The sequence below is a fragment of the Patagioenas fasciata genome, chromosome Z (assembly GCF_037038585.1).
Source record: "Patagioenas fasciata isolate bPatFas1 chromosome Z, bPatFas1.hap1, whole genome shotgun sequence".
Lineage (NCBI taxonomy): Eukaryota > Metazoa > Chordata > Aves > Columbiformes > Columbidae > Patagioenas > Patagioenas fasciata.
The window spans coordinates 41,071,349-41,088,463 of NC_092560.1; the positions used below are offsets into that span (position 1 = coordinate 41,071,349).

The 17,115-nt window shown below is 40.3% G+C and overlaps 1 protein-coding gene across 10 annotated transcripts in view; it reads left to right on the plus strand.

Annotated features, from left to right (window-relative positions):
- The first annotated feature begins 777 nt into the window (after window positions 1-777).
- Window positions 778-17,115, plus strand: part of PIGG (phosphatidylinositol glycan anchor biosynthesis class G (EMM blood group)) — a 97,653-nt gene continuing 81,315 nt past the window's right edge. For 2 of the 10 annotated variants that reach the window (XR_011736588.1, XR_011736589.1), the window contains exons 1-7: window positions 780-999; window positions 5,185-5,390; window positions 5,853-6,062; window positions 7,546-7,734; window positions 9,240-9,378; window positions 11,790-12,002; window positions 13,451-13,598. Coding sequence is in view for 6 of the 10 variants with exons in the window: in XM_071802455.1 (XP_071658556.1) it covers window positions 840-999; window positions 5,185-5,390; window positions 5,853-6,062; window positions 7,546-7,734; window positions 9,240-9,378; window positions 11,790-12,002; window positions 12,932-12,945 (1,131 nt within the window). In the remaining 4 variants the exon portion in view is untranslated. Of the gene's footprint in view, window positions 1,000-5,184; window positions 5,391-5,852; window positions 6,063-7,545; window positions 7,735-9,239; window positions 9,379-11,789; window positions 12,003-12,931; window positions 13,417-13,450; window positions 13,599-17,115 lie in introns of those variants that run through there. The other 8 variants (XR_010653155.2, XM_065860587.2, XM_071802454.1 and 5 more) reach the window with 6 other exon arrangements.

Here is a 17,115-nt window from a genome sequence, read left to right on the forward strand (position 1 = left end):
GACCAACTCTCAAAGGGCATAAATCTGTTATGCACAATGGAAACTTGTAAAGTGGCGACAGAAATGCACAGCAGGGATTGTGAATATGTTATGGTATAACATACTCGGATAGACAACTACTCGGTCAGATCTAATCTTGTGCAGCACTCAGATTTTTTCCTAATGTCTGATGCCTGCAATTAAGTGCAATAATGAACTTGAAAGCATTTTTCTACAAGAACTTGCCAAAGGCTTCAAACCCGTGTTTCAGAGGAGGTAGCTCACAGCACTGCTGGTTCCTGGAGCAAACAACAGCTCTTAGAATGCACAAGCAATTGGCAGCAGCACAGGCTACCACTAGGCCCTGACATCGCGGCATTTTCCTGTTCCTTCAGCATCGCAGTCCCGGGACGGGCGGCCTCACCCGCAGAAAGGCGCACAGCTGACCAGCTCGCCAGACTCCACCCCGCTGACAGCCTCCCGGCCCGCCGCAGCCCGCGCCATCCTTTAACGCAACGGCCTTTCTCCACCCGCTCCGGCGCCTCCCCACCGCCAGGGGGCACTGGCCCCAACCTCTAGCCAGGCCTAGCTGGGCCTTGCGGCACAGCCGGGGCTGCTGGGAAGCTCAGCTCCTCCTCCATTCTGACTTCCCATTGGCGAGAGTGAGGGGATCTACTTCCGGATTGTGGTCACACCTCTCACGAAGGGGGTTGTCTGGCAGCTAGCCAATAGTAGTGCTCAATGGACAAGCAATATGGCCCCTGGTTGGTCAGCGGCGGGGACGGGGTGGGGTGAGCGTGAAAGGGCGGAGCGCCGCGGGAGAAGTGGGGAGTGTTGGGGATCGGTGGCGCCGGCGAAGGATGCGGCTGCGCTCGGGCGTGTTCGCCTCCTCTTGCCTCCTCATGGAGGCCCTGGGGGTCGCACTGTTCCTCCGCGGCTTCTTCCCGGTGCCGATCAGGTCCCTGTCCCGCAGAGAAGTCCGCGGGGACCCTCCGGCCGAACCAGCCCCGTCCGGCCCAGGTAACCCGAGCAGCCCGGCCGTGCCATGGCCGCAGGGCAGGGCCCCTCCCCCGCGGCCCCGCACGGCGGCTCCTTTTCACCAGGGCGACCGCACCCCCTCCGCCCACAGCCCTTGCAGCGGTTATGGCCGTAGCCCTGGGTCCGGCCTTGCCGTCCCCGCTGTTCTTCGACCGGGTCCGAAGGGGCGGGGGACGGGGCGGCGGGGTCGCTGTCTTGCCGCTCACCGTTTCGTCTGCCGCCGTCAGTTTGTGTCAGGTCTCTTGGGCTGTGAGATTGTAGAGGCAGGAGCAGCCGGTGCGAGCCTCGTGCTGTGAGCCCCCTCGGTGCTGCAGGACGGTTTGGTGTGGCGCCGTCGTGTTTCCAGACCAGTTTACGAAATAGGTTAGAACTTAAGTAATTTTGCATGTAGTTATCGATCACTGCCAGCAATATCTGCGCATGGTCACAAAAAACCTTAGGCATCAACTGTTGTGTTTTGGGAGGTTGTACTTTTTTCGTTTTATTCCTCTTTCTGTATCTCTGATGCAGCCATCATACCCATATACCACTTCCTGTACCCGCTCTTGTTAACTTACTGGTTGTGTTTTGCTTGAGAAACATTGTTTTGGATGCTCACTGAGACATAAGAATATCTTACTGCTGCTTTAGGGAGACTTTAACGCTTCATGAGTGAGGAAAGCAACTGGTTTCAGTTTAAGTGTATAAATGTGTTCCGCAGGGCTCACAAAAGGTTTAAATTTTGGCATGCCATGGGCTATCCTAGATATAGGTAGGCAGAAATGGAGTGACAGTGGAAGTATACTTCCTTTCTGTAGTTCTTGGATTACAGTTTGCTGGCAGAGTGATCTCTTGGTCTGGATGATAAGCTCTAAAGGCAAGTAATTGCTTACGAAACCATGATACAGAAGGCTTTCAGCCTACTTTAGATCTGTTAAGAAAGGAATATTTCTTCAGTGCTCCTGTATTTCCTGGATGTCTCACTTAGTTAGCCCTGACTGCCATTGAATCCATGCTGTCTTGCCTATGGGATGACTGTTAAAAATGTGTAGTTGCTCGTATAATAGTGAATCCTTGCAGCACATTGTTGTGGGAAGGTTTTGGTAGAACCTATGGTTTTGTTAACTTTGCGCAGAAGTTCAGCTTCATTTAAAGTAACTGCTAAATAACAATAGCAGGGATAAAAAGACATCCTACATGCCAAGGGTTGCACAATGTGTTGCTTTAGCTATCTTATGATAAGTATTTTCAGATGGCATGTAATTGTTTCCTAATTCCTTTGCACTTCTCATGTGTTGCTTTTCCATGCAAGAGACGGAACCTGACACACCAGTGTGACACACACAACTTTATTGTCAGACCGGGCTAACTTTATACCAAAGCTGCCCTGTCCACACGCCTTGCAACAATGTAATTGGTTGTAACACATGCTATACAATAGTGGTAGGCTGCATGTACTGTCCATGCGCTCTGCACGTGCGTGTGCGGTGATTGCTCATTCATTGTTACCATTTTATGGGGCTCCTTTCATTTCTTTTGTCTCTGGCTTCACCTCTCAGCCAGGCTGGCGACAACTCCATCTCCCTGGGGGAGGGGGTCTCTGCCACTACATCTCCCCCTCTTTTATTTAGTATAATATTAACAATACGCCGTATCATGCTTTGAAGACTGTGCGAAATACAGGGTAAGAACACTAAGGCTAATACAATTACAATTAGCAAGAACAGACTTGTTTTCAATATTCCTTTTAACCAAACAAGATATCCAACCCAAAAAACCCAACATCTTCTGTTATATTCATGTTCTGCAAATTTTTTATCTTTTTATCTTTTAAGTTCAAACAACGCGTACAATCAAACTCTTCATAACTGTGACCATGGCCAATAACAAAAAATTAATTGGTTCTCTGTTTTACAAAGTGGTATTCTCAACACTGGCTACGTCTGTTGCTAAAAGTGATAACACCTATGAGGTTAAGGGTTATCATCATTGCAGTCGGTTTCTTCTTTGTTAGCTAGCCAAAGTCTCACCCACTTTGCTGGGATCCGTGAATTTTTATGGTTACCTGTAGAAACACAAACATATCCCCTTCCCCAGGTTATTAATGACATAGGACCTTCCCATTGTTGTGTTGTCGAATTAAACACACTAACCTTAGGTACATTTTCAGAAAAACCTTTGACATTTTTGATATGGTGCATAACAACAGGTTCCATTTCAGTCTCACTTTTAGGGTTAAGCCAGTTCAGCACATACAATGCCTTCATCAAAACCTCTTCTGGATTCACACCAATCACACCTTGTTTTTTCAAAATAGACAAAAGATTTTTCAAGGTGCAGTATGCACGCTCAATAATTGCCTGGCCAGTAGAATTATAAGGGACTCCGAACAGGTGTTGTACCTTCCACTGGACTAGGAGGGTTGCAAGTGTATCAGAACAGTACGTGGGACCATTATCTGTTTTGATCTATGTAGGAACACCCATGACAGCAAAAGCTTGTAATAAATGGTGCTTTACCGCTTTTGCATTTGCTGAGGTCAAAGCTGTAGCCCACAGCAGTCCTGAACAGGTATCTATGGACATACGAATGTATTTTGTTGGCCAAACAGTGCAAATTCAGTAATATCAGTTTGCCATATCTGACCTGGCTGCAAACCCCCAGGATTTACTCCATTTTGTTACAGGGGCACTATGCGGGCACAATCAGGACAAGCTGCAATAATGAATCGAGCTTGTTCTGTGGTAAGTGCAAACTGTTTTCGGAGTGATGCTGAGGATTGACAGAAGAACTCCTGAGCTTGTCTGGCTTGTTCAAAAGGAGATACATCTGTCACTGCCACAAGTTTGTCTATAATGTTGTTTCCCTCAACTAGACCACCGGGTAGGTTAGAATGGCTTTTTATATACATTATAAATACTGGCGCTGCCCTATAATCTAACACGTTCCACAAATCTAATAATGCCTCAAACAACAAGGAATTGGAAACTCGCTGCAAAAGCGCTCTATGTATTCTTTGTACAACTCCCACAACATAGAGACAACCTACTACCAGATTGATTGGGCAGTTATGCCATTTTTGTAATGCTGCTAAGCGAACTGAGATCAGTTTCTTTTAAGATGTCCTGTCTGTCCACAAGTAAAACACTCTAGGCCGCGAGAAGGAGGGCTTTGGCTTTTGATTGCAGGCTTAAATGCTGCAGCCAAGGCCGCAGCATGGGCTTGAGCATGTATTTTTGCCATTTCTACCTCCTGTTGCATAAGCTGTGTGCAAGCTTCCACTATCTCTGCCAGAGCAGCAGTTTTTCCCGAGCCAGCTAATATCTGTTGACATTGGGTGTTTGCATTCATCATGGCCAAATCTTTCCCCACAGCAGCTTTTGCCTCTGGAATCAGGTTAGGAGAAACATCTATAGCTTCTTTTAAACGGTCTACAAACTTAATATATGGTTCCCCAGGGGATTATGGACTTCGATTTGGGCTCTGCAGCTGCCATCACTGAACTGTTCTGACCCACATTCTTCTACCTTGAAGGGTGCAAGTGCACACAGATAGTTTTCCTTTCAAATTTCACTGAAATTCTGTGTCTCTTTGTAATTTTATTGTTCTCTTGTGGGGGGATTTGATTGAGAGACATTGCCTGAGATATATTCTGATGTGCAAGATTGGGTGTTGGAACAGGTGAAATGCTACATATTTTTTCTAACACAAGTTGCCTGTTGGATATATAGTTCAACTTTACCATTAATAAATCAATAATATTAATATATAATTATGCATTCATATTTTAACTATTTTATCAATATGTTAATATTGATATATTAATGAATTAACCAGAGAGAAGGTAGCAGCTATCTCTTTTTATTCCTTTGAATATTCTCCATTCCATAGCTTTTTCTTGATTCTCCCAGTTTCATATCCTGCATTTGATTCACATTTTGTTTTCCTTCCTAGATGCGGTATTGGATTTTGCTGTTGTTGTTGAGTCTTTGTTCTGGGTGTCCTGAAAATTCAGCTTCCTCTGATTACTTTTCATGTTTGCTATTGTTTAAAACTTCTTGCTTCTGAATGTAAAGTCAGTAAAGAAGTTTGAAGCATTCATTTTTGTGGTGAAGTTGTCCTTTAAGTTTTGTCTTGCCACTGTGAACATTTTTGATGACTTTTATACATCGTTTTTTCAATGTTTAGGAATGGTTTCTAACTGGACCAAAATTCCACCACCACTTTTCAAAAAAGTTGTCATTGTGCTGATAGATGCTTTGAGAGATGACTTTGTGTTTGGATCAAAAGGCAAACAGTTCATGCCATATACAGCACAAGCTGTTGAGAAAGGGACATCTTACAGTTTCATTGCTGAAGCAAAACCACCCACTGTGACTATGCCTCGAATTAAGGTAAGTGTTTTTAGTTTTGGATTTTTTTTTTTTTCCTACTTAGGGTTGTTTCATTTGACAAAGTTTTGAAGACTGGATTATTTAATATGCTTAGAGTTGGCATAAAGCAGAGGTTGGCTGTGTTACTGTAATTTGTGGCTGAGACTCACTTAGCCGTGTTAGGGCATGTGACAGAGTCCTGATTTGCCGTGGCCCAGAGGTGCTTCCTGCAGGAATGGTCAGGTTGGGGGATAGAAGGAAAGTAGAGAGGCTGAGTAAGAGGAAGAGTCATTGCCTTGGTTTGTTTCTTTATTTGGTAGCTTTGTGGTGGGAAGGTCTGTGAGAATCAGTTAAAGGCAGTTAAGGTCCTAGTAGAGGCTTAAATGATTGACATAAATTTTTCATTTGTAGTCACAGGTAGGCAGTAACCTCTCAGTTTCGATTTCTGTTAATACGTCTTCATTCTTTTCTTGTTTTCTGTAGGCTTTGATGACAGGTAGCATACCTGGTTTCATTGATGTTATCATGAACCTCAATTCTCCAGCTCTGTTGGATGACAATCTGATATGGCAGGCAAAAACATCTGGGAAAAGAATAATCTTCTACGGTGATGATACTTGGGTTAAATTGTTTCCAAAGTATTTTGTGGAATATGATGGAACAACATCCTTTTTTGTGTCAGACTTTACAGAGGTAAGAAGCTTTATATAGTCCTAGGTTAAATAATGTGAGTACAAACATAAAGTGGCAACTTTTAAGAATGAATGAGTAAAACTATAACTGTTCCAAAATTGTTCTGGCAATTGAATAGAAATTAGATTTATGTGTGTTTTCAGTACTGGCAATGTGGGGCTAAGCATTTTGGTCTCCTTCATGGATATGCTGTGGGACGTATTTGGATGATACAGTATCAGAGTGTTGCTGTATAATTTTCCCAAACATATGATATTCTCACAAAACTTGTGGTAGGAAGTTAGACTGCTTGCTTTCTTTAAAAATTCAACTGTCCATGTTTGCAGTTTGCTACTACATGTGTATTTGTATGTGTCATCTGTAAAAGGCCCATTAACGTATAATCTTGGTCACTTAGAGGCATTCTTTTTATAGTATTGTATAGCTTTTGTAGTTGCAATATGAGTAGTGTTTCAGTATGTTATCAAAGAAGGAGTGCAACAAGTAAACGAAACAAATTGTGAAGATTCTTATTCTGGGCACAGTAAAAGAGTGAATTGGTTCATATATGAAACTTTTATGATAATTTGTAAAGCCTCAGGCCATTGACCTGCTGCTACTGACTTATTTTATTACCATGTTTAAGGAAGTTAAATAAGTGTCTTACCGTTCATGTTAGACCTTAATTAATTACTCTAATAAGACTTGCAGAAACTTCAACATGGAGAGGAAAAATGCAAACATGCTGCTGGGTCAAGCTCTTTATGGAGTCTTTATGCTTTCTAAATGTAGTCCGTTAAACAGAAAGCTTTTTATAGTTTTGTAGGTAGTTATATCCAGAGTCAATAAAGTGGTGTTGCATATGAAATTTTGTAAGGATTTTTAACATCCATTGAGGAGTACATGCAACTAAAAATACGTTGTCAACCTGGGGAAAACATGTGAGTATGAGGTAGACCCCACGTAGCACTTTTCAAATAATTTGTCTCCTTATGTCTTCAGTTCTTTTTCTCATTGCAAGCACAATCTTTACATGTTTGCACAGTAGCAAAAACTGAATTAAAAGAGCAAGAGTGTATTTTTTTCCCAGTGCTTCCAAGCACCAAACAGAGGCTTTTCCCTGTACCTCCTTCTTGTGAAGTGGTGAATCAGGAGCGTGAAGCATGAAAGTGACTGAAAATTTATTGAGTTTTTAGAAGTGTCTGTGGAAACATGGCAACCCATTTTCTTTGTTTGTATGTAATTTGATGCTTCATAACCAGAAAAGAGTGAAGTGTGGTGAAGAATCTGTTTAGTAATACAGATTTTTTTTGATTGTCTGGCATTGGACATATCGCTCTGATTTTTTTATTTTTAAATTTTTTTTCCATGTTAACCTTGTGAGTGACTGTAATTTTCATCAGCATCTACAGAATTTTCATGGGTAATATGATCTAATTTTTATATGCTTTTTACAAGGGGGGAATAATTTTTACCTTTCAATTGTTTTCCTTGTATTTGTGAGGTTGATAATAATGTTACCAGACATTTGGATAGAGTGTTGAAGAGGGAAGACTGGGATCTCCTTATACTACATTACCTGGGGCTGGACCATATTGGACATATGACTGGGCCAAACAGCCCATTAGTGGGACCGAAACTTAATGAAATGGATAACATCCTGAAGAAAATTCATACTTCTCTTATTTCCAAGGTAATATAGCTCCTTTTTGGATAAATGTATGTTAGTTGTGGACTAACTTTAAAATGCTTGCTCATTTGTGGGTGGTAGCTTGTTTATTCCTTGACCAAAGCATGTATTCTTCTGTTCTTTTCCTTCCCTGGCAATTCCCCACTTAATAGTATAGTGTGTAGCATTTTTAAGCATTTACTGATTGACCTTACTAACATCTGTTAACAGTCTCTACTGAACAGCTGTGGGGAAAAAAACTCCCCCTTGGTGTGCAGGAGAGGAGAAGAATGCATGCCAAAATCCTCTTATCACTCATGTACTAAAATGGTGGTTGGTGTGCTTCTTAGTGATGAAATTCAGCAGAAGGAATAATGGGTGCATATAGCTAATGGGTCTGATTTCTACAGTTGTGAAGGCATACCTATTTCTTAAATATTGAAGAGATTAAAATGGAAATGGTGGTTGTAAACAGCATTTTTCTTGTGCTGAATGTAGCACATAAATTACCCAATCTGAATCTGTTTTTTAGATTTGGAAATATAGGATGTTATGTATCTAAAGAGTCTGGATGTTGAAATACCAAGACGTAGTTCCAAGTGGTCTGAGGCTTTTTTCTTGGTTTTGGCAGCTGCAATTAAGAATTGTTGTTCATAAAATTTCAAATGGGTACTATCAGAAGTTAAATCTTGTTTGTGGAAGTTATAATCTCCTGAATGTTGCAGTGGTTTTGCTTCAGTTTGTTAGTATGTTTTGCTTTTGCCAACTGTATGCAAGCCCTTATCTCTGTTTTAGAATACAGAACTAATAAATCGCTTTACTTTTGGATTAAACAGGTAGTGATAATAACTAGAGATGACAAAAAGATGCTTTGTTATAGAATGGCAATATTTATTGTTTGATGTTTTTGATTTGTTAGCCCAAAATTGTTGGTTAAGCCTTACTTATGCTTCTGTTTCTCTTCCTTCAGAAAAATAATTTGACATCGGTCATGTCAGATTTCTACCCCAAAAGCACTTGGGAGACTAGAGACTAAATAGGATTAACTTCTTGTATTAAATTCCTATTGTGTTAGTATTTACAATATTAATAACTTAGCATTTACATTATATTATATTAAAAACTCAAGCTGAAAAAGTGAAAGGAGGGAATAGTTCTCTGTTAATGCTGCTGTTTCTGGACTCCTGATTTTCTTCCCACAGTATGATGACTTTTGTTTAATCTTTCTGTCTTTTTTTTTTTTTTGTGATTCTGTAAATGATGTTTTTTTTTTTTTAAACCTTTATTGTGTTTTTTGTAACATACTGGCAAGTATGTAAGATACGTATGTGTGCCTTAGCTGCTAAAAATGAGTATTACACTTAATCGCAAACATCTGTTGTAAGCTACCCTGGGTGTTGTGAGAAAATTTTTAAAAATGAAATTTATTTTGAGAGATATTAACGTGTGAAAGTGATAAAGATTGTGAAGCACTATATATATGAATCTTGTTTGTACAGTAACTTATATTTATTTTTGTGACTTGGCAGGAAGAAGCTTCTCTGCCCAATTTGCTTGTTGTTTGTGGGGATCATGGGATGTCTGAAACAGGTAGTCATGGTGGTTCTTCAGAAGGAGAAGTACGCACACCGCTGCTGTTTATCAGCTCTGCTTTTGAAAAGAGAAGTGGTAAGGATCAAAGAATCTCGGCTTTTTTTGGAACATGTTGCCGTCTCTAGTTTATATTGGCTCTAGAATTCTTTCTGAAAAGTGCTTCGATTTGATCAAGAGATATCTGGCAAGGCCCATTCTGTGTGACCTAAGACTCTTTGCCAGAGTTTGCATCTGTGTCATGGAATAAACTTTGTAACCGCTGAGAGAACTGGGTATTTCTCACATTATAACCTTCTGCAGCACTGTCCTACTTGAGTGTTGAGAGCTAATGAGATCTGCTGTGGGGATCCTGGAATACTGGTAAATGGATAGAATTAGAAGTAAAAACCTATTTTAAGTGATTTTTAAGTTTTATGTTTCTTGGCCAGAATATTACCCTGACCTCCATTCTTCCCTCTCAGGCAGCCAGGATAAAGGGATGAATGACAGTTTTTCATGCTGAGAGTGACAGGTGAAAGGAAGAATTGCTTTTGTGAAAGAGTGAGAGATGACAGTAGTGAAAACATGAGTATTGTTTGCTAAGTGTTAAGGAACGAACATGATGATATTTACTGTTTTGACCAGGCTGTTAATTTTAACCCACTGATGTGAGTTTATCTGTTTCTGAAACTCATTCTTTAATTCTGTAATATAGCTTAAGGTAAGAGGAAAGAAGAGAATATCTAGTCTAATTTGTAGAATCTTACTTAAGTAAACTCCTTGACTGAGTGAATCAGTAAAATGTAGTTATACCAGGTGTGAGTATTTTCTTCAAAATAGTACTTCCCTCTACTTTTCATTCTGCTTCCTGCTCATTTCCATATGATTTCCTTGGTTTTAAAGCCTGTTTGGAGAACTTTGCCGTGTTTATCTTGCTGGAGGCTCATGCAGCACAGTGGAAGTACGTTTATCTATCTGTTCTTTATAAAGCTGTTATCCAGCTGCAATAGAAAGCATTACTGAGGAGTCATTGAACTCTTTTCAGAAATAAAAACAAAGTCAAGAGCTGACCAAAGCTCTCAGATAAGTTTTTGCTTTATAAATTTCGCTGGTGTGTGTTGACAACTGAGATACACAAATGTAGCTTCTGTAAATGCAATCTCTTGTTCATTTGGAGTAGTTTCTGTTAGGTTTAAACTGGCTGTGCACTTTTTATAATACAGTGAAATACATATTTCTGTTCACCTCTGTTTTGGGGTCAAGTTTGTAATGATTACAAAATCATGACCATGTAAATTTCCACAGCTTGCTTCTCAATGCTACAGTAATCAGAATTTTCATGACTACTCCTTATGATTCTACTGTACTGTGGTTAATTTGGTAGACCTCAAAATAGTAATCATGTGGGCTTTTGCATTAGTATGCTGTCAGAATATTACTTTTGTAGCCTTCTGCAGCGATGTGTCACCCATGATTGGCTAAATGCATTTGGCAGTTTGGCTTTTTTTAACCAGTAAAGAACCTGCATATGAAGATGAAATCTGAAAACTGCTGACACACAGGCACTCATGCAAAGAGGCTTTGGGGATTATAGATGGCATTCTGTACCGGTACGGGATTAATCATAGATGAGAAATGAGAAAGGTTCGAGTACTCTTAAAGGGAGCCTTGAGAGTAATAAAGACTGTAGAATTCTTTGTGCTGTACTTAAGTCAAAACACTCAATGCCTGGAGTTACAAAGAGAATTAAGTGAAAGCATAGTTGAGAAACATGGTTATATAACTAGTAAAGTACACAGAGACACAACAGACAAGACAATCTTAAACGAAGGGTTACTTATGTTAGTGAAGTTACTGATGTGTAGAAGTCTGTGGGACTGAAGGCTAATCCTGATAACTGCAGTAAGGTGATAGGATTCTGCATAGAAGCCTATAAAAATCACTGGGTTTGCCTGTATGGAGCCATGGATTTAGGCATTCAGCATTCTTAACCTGAACTCTAATTCTGTTTGCCTAGCAACCTAATATTAATTAAATATTGAGCTGCTGTTAGTCTATCAAGAAGCTTCTAGAATGTTGTCAGCATTGTTTTAGATTCTCATTCTTCATCCATTCAATTAGTCTACTGTAGTGCTTGCTGTTCTTTCTAATGCAAAAATTATCAAACCCTCCTAGGATGTAGTCTGCAACTGGATATTAAGGTGATCTCCTGGACTTTTTTCTTACTTGTACAGCATTCATGTTATGTTTACAGTGGTTGCTAGCAATGAAGAGTGATACTTGCAGAGAGTTGAATGAATTTTGGTTTTACAACAGCAGATGACAGCAGTTAGAAAAGGTAGTTAGCTTTCTGTAGATCACTTCAAATAGCTGATCTAACACATATGAAAAAATTTTGAAACTAACAAGATCCCAGCTGTCTCTGGAGAAACATAACGGGCCTGTTATTAAAATACTTTTTTTCCTTTATCTTTTATCTTTTTTTTTTTTTTTTTGGTTCATTTTAGATCCTCTGACCCAACCTGAACTTGTGCAACAAACTGATTTAGCTAGCACACTGGCAGTATGTCTTGGTCTACCAATTCCAAGAAACAGTGTTGGAAAACTTATATGGCCAGTTGTGGGAGGCAAGACAATGAGAGAACAACTACGTTTTGTACACTTGAATGGGTTCCAGCTTAGCAGACTGCTGCAAGAGAATACACCTGTGTATGAAAAAGGTAAATCAGCTAAAAAAAAGTAATATATACAAAAGGAGATTGTTTATTGGGCTTTTAGATTTAAGAGTATAGCATGGCACTACAAATTCAGTTGAGAGCAATGTTCAGAGAAATTATGCTGAGCACAGTCTTACTGTAACCTACTCTGGCACACTACCTCTGAATAAAGTTTTTTTAATGACCTGTACTGATCCTGGTAGGCAAAAGGGCAGAAATAATGATGAAAGAGTAAGATTGAAGTAAAATTGCCAGTGTAGTGGTTTTATAGCTGCTGTTTGTTAAGTATCCTATATAGGGCACTGATTCTGAGCTATTTGGAGGAGTAGCACAATGGACTGAATTTTCTAGTTTAAATAAAAAGATGCTTCAATTAAAGCTGGGAAACAGTGTACAGAGTGTTAACTTTTTATTTATTGTTATGTATGAATTTACTTGGAGTGAGAACCTAGAGAACTGCAAAGTTGCTTCTTAAAATTCATATATGTGACTAGCAAAATGTAGTATTTCATTAGGAAGGATGATACAAATGGCAATACAAGTAACCAAGTTAATATGATAATTATGTGAGAAAAATTGAGTCAGAGGATGGAGAATATTTTACTGTGAACGTTAGAAGATGTTTTTGTCTTAAAGTGACTGTGAGGCTTGAAGTCCTTGCTAATTGATTTATAATTTGTTGAATCATTAAAACAACGACGTGAGAATGCAGAGCTATGTTACAAATAGGAATAATTAAAGTGGATAACAACATGGACTTTATCAAGATAATCATTATAGGTCAAGAATTAGTTATCTTTCAACATCACAGCTTCTAATCATAATTAAACCCTGTCCAGGAGTCTAACAAAACAAATGCAACCTATGGTAGCAACATGTCAATAGCAAGACCCACGCTCCATCTATTCTGATTTTTTTCTTTTTCTGCACAGATTTCCTCACTTAACCCATTTGTGTCAAGTGATGAAACTTGCCCTGTTGGTAGAGTTCAGGATATCACTGTGCTACTGAAAATTCCAACACAATGCTCCATCTGATAGTATTTCTGCAAGCACTGGTGAAACAGACTGAAGTTTCTACCAGCTTCTGCTTTCTGTCTTCACTTTCATTTTATTTTTGTCCAGGAACAGCTTACTTTCAACTTCTAGCTTTCATCTGAGAAATAAAATCAAAATTGCAGAGCATAGAAATGTGAGAAATCTTTATGCTACTTGTTTGTGTCTGCAAACTGCTGTTAGAGGTTCTACCATACTGGAAATGGGTTGGGTGGCAAAGTATCCATTGATGAGCTTCTCTCCTTTCAGTAATGGAGAGCCTCAGTAACATGGAACAAGATCCATGTCATTGTAGCTTTTTTTGGAGAGTTTTAAGGTGACTTCTCCCCGTTGCTGTAAACTTCTTAGAGGGTCTTGTGTTTTTTTTGTTTTGTTTTTTTTTTTTTTCCTTTGGAGTATCCTAGATATGCAAGGCTGTAGCTCAACGCTTTGCTCAGGACTATTAAGAATGGCTGGGAAAAGAAATGTGCTCTTCGCTGAGTGTTGTTGGAATTATGTGGATACTTCAGGCCCTAGAAATATTAAAGAAAACGTCACAAACTCAGTAAGTAATGCTGCATGTATTTAAAAGCATGCATGAATAGCCCTTTATTTTGGCTATCCCACTCTAGACACATACACAAATATGCATATCTGTGGTGATTCCTATGGGAAAGGAATTAACTTGCAAAGAATTCATTATATTCAGTAATGAGAATCATCTTCAAGAGGTATACCCATTTTTAAAAGGGCAAAAAGGAGGACCCTGGTAACAAGTGACTAGTCAGCTTCACCTCTGTGCCTGGTAAGATCACAGAACAGGTTCTTCTGGAAGACATGTCAAAACACAGGAAAGACAGGGAGGTGATTAGGGAAGGCCGGCATTACTTCACCAAGGGCAAATTGTGCCTGACTGATCTAGTGGTCTTCTAGTGGACAAGAGAAAAGCTGTGGACGTCTGTAAGGCATTTGATGTGGTCTCCCCCATCATTCTTGCTGCCATATGACAGGTTTGATAAATGGACTCTTAGATGATCAAGTAGTTGGCTATGTCCATAGAGTTACAGTCAATGGCTCGATCTCCAAGTAGAAACCAGTAACGAGTGGTGAAAGGTGTCCCTGCCTGTGACAGTGGGAATGGACTACATGATCTTTAAAGGTACCTTCCCATCCAACCCAAACCATTCTGTGACTCTGTGGTTGTAAACTGGGAAGGTGAGGAGGGAGAGTTCCTGTTCTTGTGAGAGGGCAGTGGCAGTGCATGCAGCTCTGCCTGGGAATGGAAGTCACCATTGAAGTTGAGAACTTCTGGATCAGAATTAGTGGACAGACCAACATGGGCGGTATTGTTATGGCTGTATGCTACAAGACAGTAGGATTGGAAAGAGTTAGTAGATCTTCAGGCTTGAGGAAGCCCTATGTTCACCATCTGTGGTGCTCATGTGGTGCTTCAACCATCCTGTTGCAGTTCAGGCTAGGTAACTGCACAGTGAAGTGAACCGAAAAGTGGCTCAGCTGCTGAGCTCACATAATTGTGGGTCAGCAGCGCAAAGTCCACCTGGAGGCCAGTCACCAGCAATCAACTCCAGGGCTTCATACAGGCCAATACTGTTACACATGACCTTGGTGGTGGGACAGAGTGCCTCCTCAGCAAGTCTGCACACAGTAGAGAACTGGGAGGAGTGGTTGATGGAGTAGGTGGGTGTACTGCCATACAGAGACACCTCAAGAGGCTGAAGAAATGCACTAACAAGACTCTTAAGATTCAGCAAAAGGAAATGCCAAATCCCACATCCGGAAAGAAGTAATCCCATGCACCATCACGGATTGGGTACTGACTGGCTGGAAAACAGCTCGGTGGAGAAGGACAAGGGGTCCTTGGGGACACCATCCTTGTGGAAGGAAGGCACACAGTATCCAGGGCTGTATTAGGAGGACAGTCATCAGCAGGTGAATCCTTCCTCTTTTCTCTGTTGTGGTGAGACCACATCTGGTGTCCTGGGTCCAGTTCTGGCCTCCCCAGTAAAAGAAAGGCATTGATATAATGTAGTGAGTGCAGTAAGAGGCCATGGAGGTGATAAAGGGATTGGAACATCTATCATACAAGGAGATGCTGAGGGTGCTAGAGCTGTTCAGCTTAGATAGGAGGAGACTCAGCAGGGATCTTATCAATGTAGGTCATGTGTGATGGGAAGAGATAAAGGAGATGGTAAAAATAAAAAACAGGACTACTTAATGGTGCCCAATGAATAGATGAGAGGCAGTGGCATAAATTTTGTGTGAGACAAAACTTTTATGTAAGGGTTGTCGACCACGCAAGTTGCCCAGAGAAGCTGTGAAGTCTCCATACCTGGAGATGTTCAAGACCTGAGTGGACGCAGTTCTGAGCAATCTTCTGTAGCTCATGCTACTCTGAGCCTTTGGTTTTTATTTGTGGACCATCTGGGCACTCATCAGAGTTGTGCTGACAAGTACTAGGCCATACCATTTCTGAGTTCCACAGACAAGATATGCTACCAAGTTTTTTTGAAGGAAAGAAACCCCAGAAGATAACCCAATTAGATATCTTACTTGCATTTGTTGCTGCAGGTTCAAGCTTTCCAAAGCACATTCTCAGCTAGGAACATCTGTTGGATCATCACTTTTCAATTGAGTGCTAAAAGAAACAGCTATGAGCTTCTGTTTAAAGTGAAAGATACTTACAGGGATAGCCTAGGTCTTGCTGGTTTTTTAAAAAATATTATTTTCAGCTCTTCAGCTCAAAAAGAGTAGATTCTTCTGAAGGGGAAAACAAGGAATTCCTGCAGAGAGTATTGTAATTTGCAGCACAGAGATAGGGCACCAGTTATTAGTACCTTGAATGCCATGGCTGAGTCATCATAAGAAAAGATGTACTCGTTGTAAACTATAGCATAATGTATACATTCTTTTTCGGTGCAGTGTTCGTTTCCTTTTTAATGCAAAAAGTCAGATGTCAACTGAGATGAGTCACAAGTCAGATAGAAGGCAGAATGACCTTTACATGTTGTTTGATGAAGAAGCCGTGGAGTTCCCTGGATTCAGCCACTTTGTTAAGAACAAACTGGCACAGTACACAAAAATTTATTTGTCTTCAGGTGTTTTTAAGTGTATCTGTTAATAAACAGCAGAATGGAGACAGCTGAGTAATGTTTTAATTTTTTTTTTCCCCCCAATATTTGTTCATACAAATGTGCATTTTCAAGCCAAGAGGTGGAAAAACAATTCATGGAACTTAGGTTTTGATTTATTGAGGCACAAAGGAATCGTCAAGGTTAAATCTATCCTCAGGCACATTAAATTATTGATGAGAAACTTGAAGCTTGACTAAGGGCTTCATTATTTTAAAAATGTCATGCTAGTAAATGCTAACATGAGGCGTTAGGCTTTCTTTTGATAGAGAGGGCACATGCAGCTTAGAAAGAAGTCTGGAAAAGGAGAATGAAGACAGCTGGCAAAAATGAACAAGCTGAAAGGAGACATATCGAGAAACACAGTTTGGTTTTCTGTGCAAGTTCATACCTCAGTGTAAGATGGGCAGCTGTAGGTATCTAGTAATGCTTCCCTCATGTTCTGAACATGCATCTGAATGATGAACTAGGATTGTTTCTTTGGAAGGCACTTCACAGTGGAACGAAGAGTCACACCTGAGAGCAGGCTGGATGTTGTTACTAAAAGGTGTCCACTCTTCCATTTGGAACTAATCCTGAACTTGTATTAGATGCATGTGTTGACTGAAATAATTTGATTGTTACTGGGAGATTTATATATTGAAACTGGAAAAGTCGCTTTTACATTATCCATTTTTTCTTATATATATGTGTGTGTGTATTTGGGGTTTTTTTGTTTGTTTTTTAATGGTTGCTTACTGCGACTGGGACTGAGTGAAAATTTTATCAAACAGATTGTGGTAATGTTGGAGGGAGACTGAAGCAGAAGTTCTAATGTAGTATGCAAGTAAACCATCACCAGGGCTTTGGGGAATCTGTAGCTGGGCAAGCTCACTTTGGATTTTGCCTCAAGTTTAACTTGTCTTGTCAGTATCCATGCAAGAGGATCTTGGA